Source organism: Arachis duranensis, chromosome 5 (genome assembly GCF_000817695.3).
Source record: "Arachis duranensis cultivar V14167 chromosome 5, aradu.V14167.gnm2.J7QH, whole genome shotgun sequence".
Taxonomy (NCBI): domain Eukaryota; kingdom Viridiplantae; phylum Streptophyta; class Magnoliopsida; order Fabales; family Fabaceae; genus Arachis; species Arachis duranensis.
This window is the reverse complement of record NC_029776.3, coordinates 14,217,334-14,238,076: the sequence shown is the minus strand read 5'-3', so window position 1 is coordinate 14,238,076 and position 20,743 is coordinate 14,217,334. Positions and strand designations below refer to the sequence as shown.

Here is a 20,743-nt window from a genome sequence, read left to right as displayed (position 1 = left end):
GATAGTAGACTTGGTAAAGTCGAGTGGTACCCTGATTATTTAAGAGACTGGTACAAGATGTGGGAGGCTCAGTTGAACAATCACATCTTTATACATCATGCATTTGATCTGCACCCATCACAGGAATATCTATGATGGTACTTTTGATAGGCACATCTAGTTTTGGTAGGATTAGGTGACCAGCTAGATGTTGCGGTTGGAGACATCCTTGAGAATCTACCAGTTGACCACCCACTTGCTCCACAATTGCATAAGCCGGAGAATGACAAACTCCCACAAGTGCGACCACGAAGAGGGAGACGGGACAGAGCGCATCTTAGGCGTGAGGCTAGTGCGGCTCGCTAGCCATTCTCTCATTGGCCTACAAAGAGTAAAGGAACATACGGTTATTGTATCGCAGATAGTAGAGGAGGCTGCAAGCTATGACAGATAGTAGAGGAACCATCCTTGTGGATTATTTGACACTCAGACCACCACATCCGACACAGTCATCAAATCTCGGGCTTAGTCATCAGGGGAAGGCATCAGAGGTAGACCTCAATCATCAATGGAAGATTCCTTTTGATCCTATATTTGGCCAGAAGGATTTGTCTACTTTACAATCTTATCATCCCAAGCTCCAAACACAGGATCTCAACACTCAGACTGAGTTTATACTAGATTGGATTCAGATTTTTCTCAACCCATCCATCGATGTCATGGGCTTCTAGGGAGCTACGTCTAGGGATACCTAACCACACCACATAGAGCTATTTTGCATAAATGCATGCTGATGCATGAGCATCTTTCATATCTTTTCTTAATGAATTTGCATTTGAATTATTAAGTTTAATCAAGATTTAATTACCTTTAGCCACTATGAATGCTACTTTGAGTTGTTTGCAATTTCTGTTTATTTCAGGTAGCATTCGGATGGATTTGACGAAGTTTTGTAGTAGAAAAGGAAGAAAGCGAATAATGCTGTCAACCCTGACCTCCTTGCACTAAAACAGAAATAACTTAAACTATAGAAGTTCAATTGACGTGATTCTAGCGACATTGGAAAGCTAACTTCCATGAATTTCCAACGATATATAATAGTTTACCCTTTCTTAAAAAGTACACTGGCATAGTGGCGCCTAACTTCAAGAATTTGAAGTTAGGCGCCAGTTCAACCTCAACAACTCATCTTCAAGACTGCCTGGGTGGCACCTAACACTCCCTGGAGAATTGAAGCAATGCACGAGACTTTTATTTGATTACTGATTAAAACATTTATTTTAATTATAATTAGGAAAAATATTATTTAGTTTTAGAAAATATATTTTATATTAATTAGGATTAGATATAAAAAGAAAAGTTTCAGCCCTTCGGGCTCGGCTCTCCTAATTTTCATTCCGCACTTTTATACTTTTCTCTATTAGGGTTTATTTTCTCCATGAGGAGCTAAGCTTCCATTGTTAAGGTTAGGAGCTCTATTTACTTTGATGGATTAATGATTATTTGTTCTTCTACTCTTGATTAATGTTTTGATTATTGTTTAAGAATTGATTTCGTTCTTCATCCTAAGAATTAGTGATTATTGGAAAATAACTCTAATTCAACTTGAATTCTATTTGAATCTTGGAAAAGTTATATCATTAGAATTACATCTTGAAATCAATTTCTCACAACTCTCTAGTTATCTGGATTTAACGCGATATGTGACATATAATCATCTTATTTTTTGGCATCTAGGGTTTGTATGGCTCATAAACTAGTTTTGAACTTGACTCTCTATTCGGAATCAAGTGACCAAGGAATTGGCGGTTGATGAAGGTTAGAGGAGACTAAAAAGGTATAAAGAATTAGGGTTTAGTCACATATAGTTTGTCATAAACATAATCTTTGCAAGATCAAGGTAGTTAACATTGAATATTAATTCAAAAATTTAAATATCTCTGACACCTTAACTATCTTTATCATATTATTTTCTTAACCAATTTTAGTTTGTTTTTATTTAATTCTCTGTTTTTATGTTATTTGCTATTAAAATCCTAAATTTTGATTATTTGACTAGAATAATCAATTGACTACTATTGCTTGATCCATTAATCCTTGTGAGATCGACCTTCACTCACCTGAGGTATTACTTGGTACGACCTGGTGAACTTGCCAGTTAGTTTGTGGGTTATAAATTCCGAACCACATGCCTCTCCACCACCTTCAGCCTATGTCCCGCGACACATTAATGATCCATCCAAGTGAGTGCTATCAAGGAGATAAGTGGTTTACAATGCTTAAAATCCTCTACACAAGGAGGAAACGTTGAAAATACCTAACGAAACATAGCACTGTTATTATCACCTTGTGTTACAAGTTGCACCAAGTACCTAAATTACCATAGTTGTTGGAACATATTAAAATATAAGCAACCATATATAATTGAATGCAATGTAATAAATCTTACCGGATAAGTACATTTGCATTGCGAATAACCACCTAGGAGGTTCGTTGTACACTTCCTTCCAATCTCCATATATCCTGATAATAATTCTCTACTTTGCAAGCCAAACTTTTCTATAAGACGCTTTGTAATCAAAGTGATTCTCAACAAATCCTTGAAGAACTATTATACTAATCATTTGATCTGTTTTGACCATTTTGAATATGTGTTAAGCTACTACCTTCGAGTTTAGCCTTCCATGGTCTAACCTAATGATGTTTGCATGCAAGAATGAGGGTCATTGTATCTTCTTACCTCCTATTTTTTCTGCTTTGGCGATAAAAAAGGCACATGCTTTATTGACAAACCAACCCAAACTGAGTGCATTGTACAACATACTTTAACTCATCACTCTCTAATATCTTGTATTCTATAGCTCTCTTGATATTATACATTTTAATTGCCACAATGACTTCTTTTTTGTTTTCAAATTGTTGTCCAATCTCAAACTTATTTGTTAGATTATCTTTGAGGCCTCCTTGATCAAAAGACCAATCTCAATTCATTGATTCAAGGTTCAACATGAAAAAGTGAACAGGATGATTGTACAGTCTGAAAATAGCAGACTATGTCAGCATGACTTGTGAGACTATGAAGTTGTTTATCTCTTCATCCTCCTCATTTGGTATATCCACAAGTTCATCCTCTACTATTTCACCATTGAACACATGGTTAATTTGAAAAGAATCCATCATTGGATCTCTGATCGCAAAACTATTATGGATTTCAAAATCTGCCAACATCCCATAATTGTAACCTTCAGGATTTGACCCTCCTTCACTTCCCTCAGGTGGCATGTTCAGATCAACCATCAACCTCTTGATATTTGTTCTAGGTGCCCCACTTGTGGAGTTCTCATCACCAACTTCTAAAGAAGTCCTCCCACACAAGTCGACCAACAGATGGGCATTTACAAAATGATTGTGTCAACCCGTGATTAGACGTATGTCTTCATTATCATGTATTCTGAAGGTTCTCAATGTCCTAAAGAAGGGGGGTTGAATCTATGGTCTTTTTTAATTTTTTACACTTTAACTTTACACTGGATTAAGTCAGTGTTGTTGTTGAGTCTACAATATTGATTATGCAGGAGACAATTTAGTTTTGTCTCTTGACAAATGATTAGTAACAAAGCAAACAAGTTCCTTTTGTATACACTGAGTTGTTGTGATGTCTGTGAGATCAATTAGGAAGGAGATAATTTCATTTTGTCTCATATCAAATGAAAAATAGAAATAGAACAAAGAATAGAAAATTATACAGCCATATATCCAGGTTCAACCACCATGTGCAATGTGACCATGTGCAATGTGGCCTACATCCAGATGTGGTGAAATTTTCACTATCTTTTTCAAAGATTACAAACACCAATTTTCAAAGATTCTACTTAGTCCTATCAGGGACAAACCAAACTTCTACCTAAACTTGATTTGGCTAGATTCACTCCTAGACTTTGATCCACTAAGTGCTCACCCAACTTAGTAAGGAAATCCTCTCAAGATCATGAATATAAAATAGAAATAAATACAAAAAAATTGAAATAATTTTTTGATTTTTCTCCATGATTACTCTCTTTGTCCTTTCTTTTAATGGATTTTACTGATTCCTCTCAAATTTGCCTTTTTTCATTGATTTGAAAACAAAGAAAAATAAAATTGAAGAAAAGAAAATTCAATGTAAAATCATGAAAGAGAAAAAGATGTAGCTCAAAATCTATGAAGAATCAAACAGTGTGCTCATTATACTCGTTTCAATTTTTGGCCGTTTATCCTTTTAAATAAGAGTAAAGCTTCCAAAATTTGAGCTTGGTTGAACACCTTTGAATTTGTTCTTCTTTCCTACAATTCAAAGCAGAGACGCAAAGGAGAGATGAGATAACGACAATGATTCATGGTTTGTAGAGTTGGCTTGAATCTTTACCTAGCTGTTTCTCTTTCTATCTTTTTCTTTGACTTCAAAAATATAAACCATTAATCCATTCTTTAGCTCCAAGTTTCAATTGTGACCTTTTATTTGCAACGGAGAAGGGCAACCTTCATTTTCTTTTTTTTTAGCAAAAAATGTGTAGCAGAAAGAGGGCAGCTTCAACAAGCTAGAGTGGTTGCACAAAAATAAAATTGCTATGCTAGTTTTTCTTCTTTTTCAGCCTTTGATTTGATTTTTGCTTTTGGCACCAGCATTTGACTTTTTCTTCTTTTTTTCTCTTTGATGTTGAGACTTGGTGATCACCTTGTTTATTTTGATGAAACCCTAATTTGAACATAGCTTTTGTTTGTGAAACTTTTCATCCTTGATTTAAAGTTAGTCACGTAGGTTACAATCCGAAGAGAGAAGAGAGTGTTTAGTTAGAGTGTTAAGCACATTGGATATGGGACAGAGAAGAGAATAAGTGCTGGCTCTTGGGAGTTTTGGACCTGTTTAACATATTTTAATTTTCTACACACTAAATACATATATCAACCACACTTTTGGGCTTTTAACCTAAAACTATAATGTTAATCATCATCAAATTATTGTTTTTTATTTTTTCAAATTCAACATATTCGATACCTACATCCAACAAAAAAATATATTAGAAGTGATAATGACATATTAAAATAATAATAAAAAGTATCATCTATGAAAAATAAGATAATAATAAAAAATTAAATACACACTGTGAATAACATAATATATTTTTTAAATAAAAGTGTCGTCTACCTCCATCGAATATCTATAATGAATTTATCTCACTCTCTTTGTGTGGTATTGACTAATGACGTATACTGCAAAATTTTTTAACGTTATTAGATCCCTCACTTCAGTTGATAAGTATATAAAAGTTAGTTGAACATAACCAAATAAAGTAGATCCATCTTGATGAAACACAAAGTTTCATCATAATAAATTGATTATAATGGTATCAAGGACGAAGTTACATACTAAGGTGGGGAGGCAGTGGCTCCAAAAAAATACTTTCTTTATTAAAAAACAAAAAAAAGAGTGGTCTTCTAAGTTAAAAATATATGACCTTCCTACTTATTCAGACTTTATGGATTTAGTTTAGACCATGGACTTAATTTGAGCCATGGACTAATTGTAGTTTTAAGTAAAAAAAAACCCTAATAAATCATTTATTATATGATGTATTTTTAAATTGAATCAAAAATTATAAATATGTTCTTTCTTCTCTCTTTCTTAGTGTCACTCTCTAAGTCTCTAACCAAAAAAATAAAAAATAAAACAATCATTCACTTATTTTTCTTTTTTTTTGTTTTTTTTTGTCTTTGTAAGTTATTTTTTTATGAATCTTGCTTTAATTAATTCCGTATTAATATGTCCATCTTCTTTTTTTTTTTATTTGACTTGTAAATTGTAATTGTTATTTGTTAAGAAGTCATTTTATGGACACTGGTGACACAACAATGTTTATACTGTAAAAAGATATATAGTCTTTATCATTGAAAAATAAAGAGCAATGAGAGTTTTAAAGGTTATACTATTATCATAATTTTTTTTATCAAAATATATTAATGAATATTAATATATATTAAAATTCAAAGTTTGTTATTTTTTAAAAAGTTTAATTGATAACTTTAGCCTTCCACCTTAAGTTTATGTATTTGTTTAGTTTATAGTTTCATAATAGTAATTTTAGTTTTTGAAAAAAAATTGAAGATAATAATTATACAATTATAATGTTAACCTAGCATATATTTTCTTAATTTTTTTCTTATTATTAATTGTTTGTGATATTGATATTATTGATTTGTAAAAAATAAAATTAATTAAATTTTGCTAAGTTGCATAATATTTATCTATGTATATTCTCAATTATAGAATTTTAGTTGAATTATGGGTAAGATAAAAACAATAGACTCTTTTTTAAAAAGATCGGCAAAAAGAGTGAAAATGTTTCTAATATTGTTACATCAACAACCAACTTCTTCAACACTTGAGGCATCAAACGTCAATACTTTAGATCCTCAACAAGATAGTTCAAAGTCAAAGTGCCCACGACTTAATCTTGAACAAATGGAAGTATGTCATTTGGTAAGAGATACGGGAATTCGACCAATGATTTGAAAGTTTCATCTAAGAGATGAAATTCATCGAGCTTATCTCAAAGCTGGAACGAATCAACCAATACTTGACAATTATCCATTCTCGAGCGATACAAGTTATCGTCGTCGTTTTCAAGCTTTTTGGTTTGAATTATACCCTTCATAGTTAGAGTATTCTATTGAAGATGATGTTGTATATTGTTTACCATGCTACCTATTTGCTAAGAAATCTTCAATCAACACAGGTTCAAATGCCTTCATTGAAAATGGCTTCAAGAATTGGAAGAAGATAAATAGTGGAAAGGATTTTCCTCTTTTAAATCATATTGACAAATGTCCTAATTCGTTCCATCACAAGGCAACAAAATCATGTGATGATTTGATGAAACAATCACAACATGTTGATATACTTATGAAACAAAAATATCAGAGAAAATTGAGAATAATCGACATAGATTTAGAGTATCTATTGATTGTATTAGATGGTTGACTTTTCAAGGTTGTGCTTATAGGGGGCATGATGAAAGTTTGAGTTCATATAATCGAGGTAACTTTATTGAATTGTTAAAAGTTTTTGGGGTCTTACAATAGTAGTGTTCAAAAACTTGTTTTGGAAAATGCTCCTAGATTTGCTAAATATACTTCAAGCAATGTTTAGAAGAAAATTCTACATATTCTTGCTACAATGGTGAGAAATTCAATTAAAAAAGATGTATATTGGAGATGCCAAGTTTTGTATTATTATTGATGAAACTCGTGATAAATCTAAAAAAGAGCAAATGGCAATTGTTTTGAGATTTGTTGACATGGATGGTTTTGTTCGTGAACGCTTCTTTAATCTTGTACATGTTAGTGACACTAGTGCCTTGACTTTGAAAAAAGAATTAGTGTTTATGATTTCTATTTATAATCTCTAAATTGAAAACATTCGAGGTCAGGGGTATGATGGTGCTAGCAATATGTGAAGGGAATGAAATGGTTTACAAGCTTTATTTTTTAATGATTCCCGACAAGCGTATTATGTCCATTGTTTTGTTCATAAATTGCAGTTAGCACTGGTGGATGCTTAAAGAAAAGTACTTCAAATTCATGAATTTTTCACACAATTAACTGCTATTGTTAATATTGTTGGTGCATCTTACAAACGACATGATCAACTACAAGAAGTTCAAGAAATTAAAAATACAAAATTGATTGTTAATAATGAGCTAGAAACAAGTCAAGGTGCAAATCAAGTAGGTACCTTGCAAAGAGCTGGAGATACAAGATGGAGTTCTCACTTTTATTCTATTTGTAGCTTTATTAGAATGTTTACAACTATTCATACCATTCTTAATAACACTAGATTCATATTCGCGCGATGCACAGAGTGGTAAATTAATGATAATATAAAATATATTTTAATAAGTATTATATTGTTTAAAAATTAATTAAAATATACAAATTAATATTAAATTTGATATGTTTTTTATTTAAAATATTTTATAATACAAAATTTTTTTATATTAAAGTTATACAAAGCTACATCTTCATTTGTTGTTTTTATTTTTGCATTTGTTTTAATTGACGGACTTAGTCTTTTTATGTGGTGTTTGTCCTCTCTTTTTTTGTTATTGTTAGACTTGTTTCTTTTTTCATAGATTCTTATGAAAACATATTCTTTCTAAACTGTTAACTTGTATACATTTTCTATTATCTTTTTTGTTCCATCTTTGTATGTATGTTCTTCATGTGAAGATGTGTCTTAGATTCAACTTTTTCTTCTCCTTAATTTCTTGATTGGTATGTCATCTAGATATGATGATATTAGTGTTGGTGAAGTTAGTTCCTATAATCAATGAAGAATATAAATGAACAACATAAATGATGTTTTGAATAAATAATTTTTTTGTAGTATTACCTATTAGATTTGTTGTAATAGGGGTCGAGTGTCAGTATTTTTTATTGGGACAAATATCTTGGTAACAGTTGAGAGTCTTTTTTAAAGTTAAAATCATTTACTTTGACTTCTAATATAAGTGTGAGATTGTATAAATTCTTCAATTGAGATAATGCTTTAATGTCATTGGTGACTTGGAGTGTAACTAGATTTAAGACAGTTGTGTCTAATAATTTTTTTTATCAAATAGCACAAAAGTTATTGTATCACTTTAATTTGCAACCTTTAATTTAATTTTGAATATGTAATAATGATTGAGTTAGTAATTTATAATTTGATGAATAATTTGATGGAATTTAATAGAATTTTTATAATTTGAATTGATGGTTATCAATGGTTAAGAGAAGGGGGGTTGAATCTTAACCCCTTTTCGCTGAGTAAATCTTGCTGCCCTTTTAAACTGCTTAAGGAGATATTTTTGTTTTTTGTCTCGTCACTAGTCAAGAGACTTTTTCTTTTTGTCTTGTAACTAATGAGGAGATATTTTTCAATTTTTTCTCCTACGAACAGAATTAGAATTTAAGTAGAGTAGAAAGAGAGAATCACACCCAGAAGCATCCTGGTTCAGCTGCTAAGTGCAGTGCAGCCTACATCCAGTTTCCATCACAACAATGATGGAATTTCACTATAATAAAACGGATTACAGACACCGATTCTCCCTAGGAACTACCCTTCCTATCCGGAACAAGTCCAGAATCTATCCCCAATCCTGAACTTGACTTGGTCACCTACCAAGCTTTCAACTGCTAAGTGCTAACTCAACTTGCAAGGGGATTCCCACAGAATCATGAAACACAACACAGATGTACAAAGGACCTCTAGGACATCTATGACTTTTTCTTTAATTTTGTACACTCTGTATTTTTCCACTCACTAACTTTTTCTTACAAACCTCACACTGTTTGCCTTTTTCACCGTGAGACTCAAGACAGACAAAACTTAAGAAAATACAAAATGAAAACATTGAAGGAGAAGAACTCCTGTTAGCTTGGGTAGCTATGAAAACTCTGTGCTTACTCTCCTTGCTTCAAGCCTTGGCTATTCACCCTTAATATAGAAGGGGAAGCCTCCAAGATTGAAACGGTTGAACCGTGCCAACTTCTTCTTCTTCATGCATCAAACCGGTTCGGACTGAGAGAGAAGAGAGAGAACCGAATGTAAAATCCAACATGCAATTACCTCTTCCTCATCCCTTCTCACCAAGCTTTATCAATCCGGGCCTTCCATCTTGGCTTGCTCCCCAAGAAGGATTCCTGATCCTTGATGAGTTCTTGATGCTTGACAGCTCCATCTGCTCTATCTTCTGCCTCTTCTCCCACGTAGATACAGTAGCTACCTTCTGTGATGGTTGATCAGAGAGTAGAGACGAGCCATACCCAAGGGATCTTCTTCTCTGACCGAGTTTGATCTCTTCCATTTTTGGGTATGGAAAGCTTGAGACTTCTTCACCACATCTTACCATTAGTGGCAAAGATTTCAGCCACACCATACTGTAGATTTTCTTTTTGCTAAGGACATCATCACCTTAGCCGTTTTCTTGCTTCTAGCTTCACTACTACAGTGCCTCATCTCTGATAACTTGCTTCTTCTTCTTCTCTGTGACATGACCGAAACAATAAGAGAGAAGAGAGAGAAGGGAAAAAACTTTCAATGTAATTAAAGAATGAAATTAAAGATGAATTAATTTCCCACTTCCCCTTCTTAGTAACGTGTGAGAGTAATGATGGCAATCAAATCAATGTAAGCTTTCTCTCTCATGTTACCAAGGTATGTAATAAATCCAAGTTAATCAAAATTTGAATTACATAACACATTGAAAGTGTTATCCGTGGAAAGCATAAAATCTTACTTTCTTCCTTCTTTTTATTCGGATCAAGCTAATTGGTCTTTCACCAAAAGATTTAATTTGAACTTGTTCAACAAAATCTGGCCCAACTTTCACAATAATAATTCAGTCACATATTTTAAAATATTTTTGCACAAGGTTGATTATTTTTGCCAACCATTTTGGGCTTTGGGTTTTTTTATGCCCAATGATAAAATCTGCAAGCAACAAAATTATTAATTAACAAAAGTGAATTAAAATTTAAATTAATAATTTTGTAATTAATTATTTTAATAATGTTTGATCATCATCATATTAATTTGGAGTTTTCCAAACTCATCATGAATCTGTAATAATTTTTTATGTTGTTGCACGAAAACTTTATTTTTTGTATTTTTGTAGATTTTTCTTTGATATCTACTTATTTTTCTTCTCCTAGTGCATACAAGTTTTCAATGACATTTATAATAATAAGAATAAATTTTTTTAGAATATTTATTGTCTTATGTATATATATTGAATAAGTTATTTTTAATAAGAATAATTTAAATAGCATAAAGTAAAAATATCTGTTAATATTTTTTCAACACACTCTATCAAACAATGTCTCGAGTGATACAAATTTAAAATAGTATTGAAAAATGATCAAAATTTATTCTTTGATTTAAATAGCATATTGAAATAGATTTAAATAGCATATTGAAATAAATATAATTATAAGGATCTTAAAATATAATTATATATAATAATTACAAAAACTTAAAAAATTATAAATAGCAAAAGTAATAAGAGTATTTTTTGTAAATTTGTTTTAAAAATACAATAAATATTTTTATTTTGTATCTAATTATCTAATAGAGTTATTTCTAAGTAGATAAGTTCTTCTTTATTTGTTGGTGTAAATATTTTTCATAGACGAATCACGAATTGTGAAATGAGGTAATAGTGATAAAAGTCTTATGTATGATATATAAGTAGGTCAAATAGGATAGAATTTGAATATTTTGTAACTTAAAATTTATTGTGATAATATTATTATTACGATAAATTTAATGTAGATGTTTATTACATTTAATTAATGTTTTATATTTTTATTGAATAATAATACGTAATAAATTAATTAATTATACACGGAAGTTATGGTTTTAATTTTTTTTAATATTTTACTAAAAATTGATTGGTTAATTTCTAAGATTTTGTCAAGTAATCAAAATTGATGATGTGTCATCATTAGAAGAAGAAACATGTCTTAGATTCAATGTACAAAGAGTTGGTATCAACTTTTATATAATAAGAATGGAAGAATAAATAAATTGATTATTGAAGATGGTACAACTTCCGCTAAAAAGGTGAGACTTATGGTGTTAATAAAGTACTATCTTTGTTTGAATTTGTTTTTGCATTATATTTGATAAAGAAAATTATGGAACTACTAATATTTCGTGCCAAGCATTACAACATAAAATTCCAAGATATTTTGAATCTAATGCACGTTATTTTCACATCAAAACTACTTCAAAATTGAGAGATAACGGTCGGTGTAATTTACTTAAGACTGTTAAGAAGTTTTGTAAGAAGCACGAAATTGACATCCTTGATATGAGTGCACAATACACGATTAGAAGAGGTCGATCTCAGCAACCAAAGATAACAGTTGAGTATCATTATTGAGTAGATGTGTTTTTGAGAGTAGTTGACTCTCAAATACAAGAGTTAAATAGTAGATTCAATGAGAAAACCATGGAGTTTTTTACTTTAAACACTGCTTTGGATCCTAAAGACAATTTTAAGTTGTTTAATATTTAGAATAATGTAAGTTAGCTGAAACGTTTTATCCTTAAGATTTTTCTGATCATGAGAAAATTCTTTTGAATGTTCAATTATAATATTATGCATTTGATATATCAAATTATTTAAAAGATGTCTAGACATTTTTTGAGTTATGTCAAAAATTGAAAGAAACAGAAAAATCAAAATTTTGAAGTAAAAAAGCAGACAAATTTCTTGTAAATAATTTAGTCATTTACATTGAGAAAGAAATTGTAGCTACTTTCAGTACGGATTTAATAATAGACGACTTTGAATCAAGGAAAAAATGTTGATTCCAATTATTTATGTAAGTTGTAAATTTTAATTCATTTCAACTCTAATAATATTATTATTGATTTTTTCATTACATAAATAATAGTTGTGATTTAAATTATTTAAATAAAGCATAGATATTGTTGTTAATAATTTTTTTATAATTTTGCATGAAACATCTAAAAAAAATTGAATAATATTTGTATATTTTAATTGCAACAACCTACCTTTATAATATTTTGAGGTTAGTTTTAAGATATTTGTATTTAATTATTTTGATATACCATATGTTCAAGAAAAATATTTTGTAAGGAATAAGTTTAAGTTTTAATTATTATTTTAAATTAATTTTTTTATATAATTTTTTATAGTTTTTTATTAAAATAAAAAATTAAAAAAAATCTTGGTCATTTACTAAATATTACCTAGCTTCGCCTTTGAATGGTATTCCAAACATTTTAAATGATAAGAATCAAAATAAAAAGAAGTAGAATGAGAAATAAATATAAAAATAAATAAAGAGTACTCGCTGACTATCATTTATAGAATGCATTTTGTGTTGAGGGAGAGAGACAAGTTCGCCCAAAAGATAGACAAATCTTAGGCATCGCAACGAGTTTGCCGCTGGCCTAGACAAACTTGTCAATTTTATGAAATTTGCCGATGTGTGGATGAACTTCAGCATATTTCCATAAGTTTGCCTATGTCATGTGCGAACTTATAAAAATTACCAAAAATAATTGAATTCGAAAATATAATGATAGAATAATTATATTATATAGAAGTTATATTAGATTTTTTATCTAAATAAATAAAATAAATGTAATAATTATCGAAATAAATAATTTAAAAATATTTACCATTTTGCATTCGCAAGTCATATTTCATTTACATTGTAAACGAAATGATAATTCATATATCTCGTTTATACTGTAAATGAGATATGACACGTTAGCTGCAACGTGCTTATATCTTTTACAGTGTAAACGAGATAGACCCCTTATTTCGTTTACAGTGTAAACGAGATAAGGTCTGTCCGCGCCTATAAATAGAAGTCGTTTACAGCAGCTGGGCCTCATTTTGACTGAGTCAACCTCTTTCTCTCCTCCTTTGTCCCTTTCTTACCCTATTTTAGACCGATACAATGATGACGCGCCAGGCAGCGAACAGGCTGAACGACACATCGCATTACGCTGGGGCGGCCGACTTCGAGGTTAGTTGCGTTCTGTTTGTTTAATCTAAGTATGTGGCCGTTGTTAGGATAGTCCTGAATTGACAACAACGTAGTTAATTAAATAGTTTAGTGAGAGGTTTCTAGAAGGAACTTAGAACTCTATTTGTTTGTGCAAGGTTGTTATGACTTAATTATTGATTTAGAACTTTATTTTTCTTGTGCTAGGTTGTTAGTATGTATAACATTCTAATTATGAAAGGTATCCTGTCATATGTAATTTAAAGACAGGTGTATACTAGAAACATGGAAGTATGTTCTTAATTAGAAGTAACTGTAAGTTAGATAGAAAGATTTGCTGTGTATCAGATGTTAAGCTGATTTAAACGCAAAAAATAAAAAAAAGAGTAAGAATTCAATTATGTACATAAATTTATGATCATCTCTTTATAAGGCTGAATTTTTATTTTATTGTTTAGAGGCCTCGCCTTCTACTGTCCCGACGAGTGAGCCATACCCTTCCTCCACCGGACGCCATCGTCCCGTATTTTGCTCCATTACCTACTCCACCATGATCTTCCCATGGATGTCAAACATCAGTCGCACATGATCGTCCCCTTGAAGTCGGAATAGTCGAAACCGGAAGACTCCGTTACCCATGGGTGCCAGCAACCTATACGCCACCCTTCCGATGTCCCTCACTTGTGTATCACCGAGCTTACTCAATATCAAACACTTCAAATCCGACAACGTATCCACACGCTGAGTGCGAAACAATATCGAATCCTCACACTCAAATGTTACCCCGTTGTTGCCATTTCTCATACAATGATTGGGATAAACAAGCACAACTATGTATGGACTATTATTGGCCATTAATGCCTTGTATTCCTGAGAAATATGAGACACAAAAAGGATAAGAAAAGTTTGTGAAGAATATCAACGATTAGACAACTTTTTATAGCTGGTGCGATTGCATTTTATATATCTCGTTTACACTGTAAACGATATATATGTATCTCATTTATAGTGTAAACGAGATAGACACGTTACAACTGACATGTCATATTTCATTTACAGTATAAACGAGATACATAAACTGTCATCTCGTTTACACTATAAACGAGATATGATTTGAGAATGTAAAACGGTAATTATTTTTAAAATTATTTATTTCGATAATTATTATATTTATTTTATTTATTTAAATAAAAAATTCAAGTTATATTCAGCAACATATTTAATGATTATAGTATTTTTAGATTTTTTTGTGTAATACTTCATACAACTAAAATACTTAGTTATTATATCTGAAGTAAATTTTAAATTTTTTTTCAATATATACAATGGTATAATATTTTAAAATTTTATATTTCATCTTTGTTTAAAAAATTCTGTTTTAATAATTTTCATACCTAAAAAAACGCATTCAATTGTTGTTATTGTCATATGAAGTAAAAGTTTTAATTTTTTTTACGAAAAATGCATAAAAATGAAAAAATAGAATTTACTAAAAATAAATAGTAAATTTAATTTGTTTGAATCATTTTAATTTTTAAATGGGATAACTTATTATTTTTATTTAGCTCATATTATTATAAATTTATTCTATATTCATGGATAATACAGTTATTCTATATTATTATTATTATTATTATTATTATTATTATTATTATTATTATTTTAGACAGTACTTGCTATTGATATATTGTAATACACATTATACGTAATGAGTTGTTTAAACATAATTTTTTATGTATAATATATTAATATATACTTATTAATTAACAATATACATATTACATATACTAGTGACAAATTATTTTTAAAAAAAAATTGAGAGAAATATATATAAAAAAAGTTATCTTATGCAAATTTTTGTGACATAATAAATAAGTACACAAACACATGCATGTTCATTGTTCATTGCTCATATTTTAGAAAAAGTCTAGTTACCAGCAACTTTATTAAATTCTTGCCAGTATATAACCAACAAGAAAAAGTGAGTCATGTGTTACGGTCTTGGACACACTCCAACGCAACCGTAGCGACACTCGAACTTACTCAACCTCTTGAGCTAAGACCAAGTCAGTCTAACCCTTAATACTTAACAAGAAAGCTAAGAACACAAGAGAAAGAAAGTTTGGTGGAAAGAATACTTTATTACTCATGTGTGATTCATGGGATGAAATCTCACACCAATCTCATACTATTAAAATTATTATTAATGGCTATTTGATGGCTACAAATCACAACAGTTGCTAGTCCCTAGCACTCCTCCATATTTTATTCTGTTAGGATTAAGATTCCTTATTGATGGTTGTTATAAGGTATCTTTTGGCATTCATCTCCTCTTTTATTTTTGTTGTTTCCTCAACAAAAAAGATGAATGACTATTTTGGTTTGTGGTATTATCCACTATTCAAACTTGAGAACTTCATGTATAATGATTTCTTTTACATCTACCATATTATAGGTAGCATGATGATCTCTTTTGTTACTATATATAATTACAACTTTAAGGACAAAATAAATAGCCACTGTTCAGTTTTAAATTTGACTAAACCACCAAAAGTAACCATGAAAGATTGATTTGCTGACAAAAGTAACCATAGAAGATCAAAACTCCTCAAATACCCGCAATTGATTTGCTCCGTTTGTCAAAAATAGCCAAATCTAATGTAATCTTAGCAGAGTGTCATACGTGGACTGTTTACATTGACGATTACACGTGTTAGTAGGCATACGTGTACTCAGTACCATTTAGAGTCAATTTAAACCCTAATTCTTTGTTCTTCTCAGTTGGAACCCAATTTTCGCAGGGTAACCCGAGCACAGGCATCGATCCAAGGTAACTACAAGCGAAGAACCCTAATTCCTGAATTAATTTATACTCATAGAATTTGAGCAATGTCAAGAAGAGAGGTAACTACAAGCGAAGGAAGCAAATTTTCAGGAGCTTCACATTCGAAGATGAAGAAGAAGAAAATTATGGATGGAAGATGTCACTGTAGTGAGTATGTTGTCTTGTTGGAATCTTTGACGGTTACTAATCCTAGAAGATGGTTACAGGAAGAGAAATGTTAACACGGCCGCGAAAGTTGAGAAGAAGATTGAAGGTGAAATCAAAGCTATGAGAGTATAGCTTGTGTCCGTGTCTTTAGGATTGTTTTTACATTTTACACTTTTTTTTGTTTGTAATGGTCATGTACAAGTGATTGGTAAGCATTGAACCTCAAAGATATTTGCAGCATCATCCCCTGTCCAGAATGGCCTCCAACTACTACTCTGTTTCTTATTTTTCTCCAATCTACTCTGTTGTACTGGACAAAGTCGTCCATTGTATCTCCTCAACTCCTTCTTATTTCTAGAAGTACAATGGAAGTACGGTAGAGAAGAAGGAAGATGAAAAACTGCTCTGTTAGGACATGATTGATGTCGCGCCCAAAAGGGAGGGAGTAACACCACTTTCTGTTCTTCTAATTTCAATGCTTGAAAGAGTAACGTTTTTTTTAATAAACTAAATAAATGTAATTAAATAAATGCAATTTTAACTAAAAAAAAATTAATCCACGTAAGACATTTTTTTGCCACGATACAATGGATATGGATACATTATATAATTTAACAATATTTTATTAACATTTGATCACATTTGACAAAAGGAGCACATTAATTGTGGGTATTTGAGGAGTTTTGATCTTTCATGGTTATTTTTGTCAGCGAATCAATCTTTTATAGTTACTTTTGGTGGTTTAGCCTTTAAATTTGGATTTGTAACTTTTAGAATCCGAGGTCACATGCATATCCCCAAAAGAAAAGTAGCCTCAGGCTTGATTGATAGTTACTATGATTTATGAATAGATCATGAATACATTTAATTATTTCACAAATATGAAGAAGGAGTAATTCTTATTCATTACAATTCATATGTTGCGGCAAATCTCCATTGCTCATTCATGCTTACAGCAGATTCTTGATGTCTTTCTGCAGATTAATGAGAAACATTTTATTGGGATCATGTGCATGAAATCACACAAATGAAATTGTGCTATGCATATATATATAGATACCTCAATGCTAAGAGGAGAAGTTGTGGGTTCATAACTATGAACAACATGGCCTTCTCTATCAACAAGAAATTTGGAGAAGTTCCACCTGATATTATCTCCACCTTTGCTTGATTTCAGAAACTTGTAAAGTGGAGCAGCATTCTCACCATTCACATCCACCTATATTCGAATTTAATCAACAACATGCACATGTTATGTTACACTTGGAGACACAAAAGAATTCTAATGAGATACCAAAGAATTCTTGCCTTGTCAAAAATGGGAAACTCAGCTTTGAAGCGAGTACAAACAAAATTTGCTATCTCTTCATTACTTCCAGGTTCCTGTGCTCCAAACTGATTGCATGGGAATGCTAGAATTTCAAGCCCTGCACAGTGCACAGCTTTATCTTATGATCATTCAATAATGAATTTGTATCCTCCTAATTGGAAAGGAAATATATATGACAAGAAAAACACACCTTTTTGTTTGTATTTGTCATACAATTGATTAAGTTCTGTGTAGTTTGAATTGGTCAACCCACTGCATCAATGAAAATTATAAAGCTTTTTCACCTTTGTATATGAACTATGAAATCATGGTAAGTTCAACTGAAGCACTTATTTGGAGATTAATTACCATTGTGAGGCAACATTAACAATGAGAAGGACTTTTCCTTTGTAATCTCCCAGTTTCACATCATTTCCCTTCCCATCCTACAAACCAATTAAGGTAAGAGATTATAATATATTAAAAAGAAAAAGGAGATAAATAAGTGCAGTAGGTATCATATTCATATTAGTGTATAAGAAAAAGAGCATACTTTAACTATGAAATAATGAACTGATTGGCTTGCCATTCTGTGATATGTTCTCAAACTCAGTTGAACTTATAAACTAATTAATGAAAGTGATTTCTGAACTGTTAACACTAATGAAGGATCAAAGTATGTTGTAGTACAAGTACATGACTAAGAAGGCAACTAAAATAATTCTAAGATTACGATGTTAATATTCTCATCCAATGGTGAACAAACACTAGAATAGAGTGCTATTTGTCCAGCTATGATATCTATACATAAGTTTAATACTTTTATCAGCTTCTAGAGTAAGCATCATAAGAATTCAACTGGTATATTCTTAGTGTTCACATAGTTAATCAAATTAGGATGAATATGCCTTGGAATATAGGAATCCACAAGTGTTATAGTATTATCTCATTTTTCATATCCATATAATATTTTATTGCTTGTGGAATTGGAAACCGGCCTGTGCCAATTCAAACAATTAACACATTGTCATTGATAAAAAATATAGTTACAAATATTGATTAAAGTGTAATGAAAGAATCATGTAGCTAATCTTGTACCCCTCAGAAGCAGATTATTGATTGTAATAGCAAATGCATCCTGAAACTTGTAAAGCAAGGCATTGTGATCAGCATATACTAAACCAGGAAGAAGTTCATACACAATATACCTCCTCATGTTTTCCCTTTCTCTTGATGAAACATTGCTTAGCCTCTCCACCACATTCAAATTCTTTTCCTTCACTTCTTTCTTATCTATAAACACTGAATACTTGTCATGATCCTCAGGTAAATGCCATGGATATTGGTAATAAGCTGTGAAAGGATCAAACAGAACTGGGATGCAACCTGATATCAGCGAATCGAAAACAGACTTTCTTGTTGGGCTATCCCCTGGAGGCTGCAAGCAAAACTCTGACTCAACAAAAACATCTATGATTGACTCTGCCTCATTACACTTGGCAGAACTGCAATTCAGAAACTTGCATCTACCATTGCTACTGCATTGATCTATTAGTATTCTTCTTATGCTGTCCTCTGCATCAGAGCGCGCCGCTCCAGCGAAACTAACAAAGCTCTTGCGATTCGATCTAATGATTTTCAGTTGCCATGAAATGATGTCATTGTCTGAACTTGGATGGAAGTAAGTTGGATGAGGAACTCCAATGTCATTCGCATGCCACGGCTGGCGTTCGATCAAGATCTTGATTGGATTCTGCATTTTCTCAAGCTCTAACAATCTAGTACCCCATGGAGATTCACTATTATTAGTTCTCCGAAAATCCCATGAGATTTTTCCCAACACAAGAACATGATCCTTACCTTCATTTCTTTTCCATGGCCTCTGTCTCTGAAGCCAATTCACCAGCTCCAAACTCAAACCGTCCTTCACATCATTTGAAACATTCTTGAAATGCCATCTCAGCACATCTAAGCCACCATAGAATGGCACATAGAAGATCTTTGCTTCATTCTCATTATAAACTCTGCATGGATGCTTCAAAATCCTTGAATGGAATATGAGTTCAAGTGAGTATTGATGAGTTTGATACCATCCTTTACCAAACTTATTATTAGCAATAATAGCCTTTCCAAATCCATCATTGCTTAAGTAACTACAAAAATCTTGCCATGGAATCATCTTGCTGCATTGACCTACCAAATCCTTGTTAAACTTGGATGGCAAGTCATACACATATATCCCTTCACCACTGCATGATTCTGCATTGGTTCTATTCGACCTCCACGATCGGTGAACCTTCAAATGCTCCTCAACAACTTTCACTGCATTTGCAACCTCTTCATCATACCTTCCATTGTTGCTAGTAACAAGATTTGATCCAACTGAAAACTTAACAGGCTCAGTTGCATTGTTGCCTTCGAATATTCGAGGTGCTAAGAAACTGTGATTGTTTGTGGAAGTTGGGATTTCAAAGGAGGGATGAGTGCCTGCAGAAAGACAATAGAGGCTATGAAGCTTCCTTGAAGAAGAGAAGCAAACATGAACTATGTTTCCAGTTATAATGGTGGAGAAGGAACACCACAAGTATATAAGGATTAGAAGGAACAATGCAACAGATATTCTACTCAGAAAGTTGTATATGGCACTAAAATGAAAATAAGATTGTTTAGCTTCTTGCTTTCTATATGGTTTTGATCTTCTTCTGGATATTGACACTGCCATTTCAATTTCTTTCTTGCTAGGTGATTACAATTCTTGAATCCAGAACACCTTATGGTATTTCTAGTTTAAAGATCTTATTATTAGATCAAGTATCATTTTCTCGCCTAATGCTTTATCATCATGCAAGCACGTAGTTAGTTTCCAACTTTCAATTAATTAAATAATGTGCATGATT

General features: G+C 31.5%; 2 protein-coding genes across 2 annotated transcripts; both read right to left on the bottom strand.

The window, feature by feature from the left end:
• Window positions 1-17,309: 17,309 nt before the first annotated feature.
• LOC107488262 (probable phospholipid hydroperoxide glutathione peroxidase) lies at window positions 17,310-18,505 on the bottom strand. The gene is made up of 6 exons (XM_052262104.1): window positions 18,406-18,505; window positions 18,216-18,292; window positions 18,058-18,119; window positions 17,846-17,964; window positions 17,598-17,756; window positions 17,310-17,511 (listed from the first exon to the last, which is right to left on the bottom strand). Exons 1-6 carry the CDS (start codon window positions 18,433-18,435, stop codon window positions 17,488-17,490), a joined length of 471 nt encoding a protein of 156 aa, XP_052118064.1. The 5' UTR covers window positions 18,436-18,505; the 3' UTR covers window positions 17,310-17,487.
• A 377-nt stretch (window positions 18,506-18,882) lies between these two features.
• Window positions 18,883-20,568, bottom strand: LOC107488261 (probable xyloglucan galactosyltransferase GT20). The gene has a single exon (XM_016108980.3). The coding sequence runs from the start codon at window positions 20,566-20,568 to the stop codon at window positions 18,925-18,927; it is 1,644 nt and encodes a 547-aa protein (XP_015964466.1). The 3' UTR covers window positions 18,883-18,924.
• Window positions 20,569-20,743: the final 175 nt, after the last annotated feature.

Coding starts and splice junctions, on each gene's coding strand:
- LOC107488262 (XM_052262104.1), bottom strand. CDS start 18,435: ATGGCAAGCCAATCAGTTCATTATTTCATA. Junction 17,965..18,057: donor TGACAAATACAAACAAAAAG/GTGTGTTTTTCT, acceptor TGCACTGTGCAG/GGCTTGAAATTCTAGCATTC. Junction 17,757..17,845: donor AGTTTCCCATTTTTGACAAG/GCAAGAATTCTT, acceptor ATTCGAATATAG/GTGGATGTGAATGGTGAGAA.
- LOC107488261 (XM_016108980.3), bottom strand. CDS start 20,568: ATGGCAGTGTCAATATCCAGAAGAAGATCAAAACCATATAGAAAGCAA.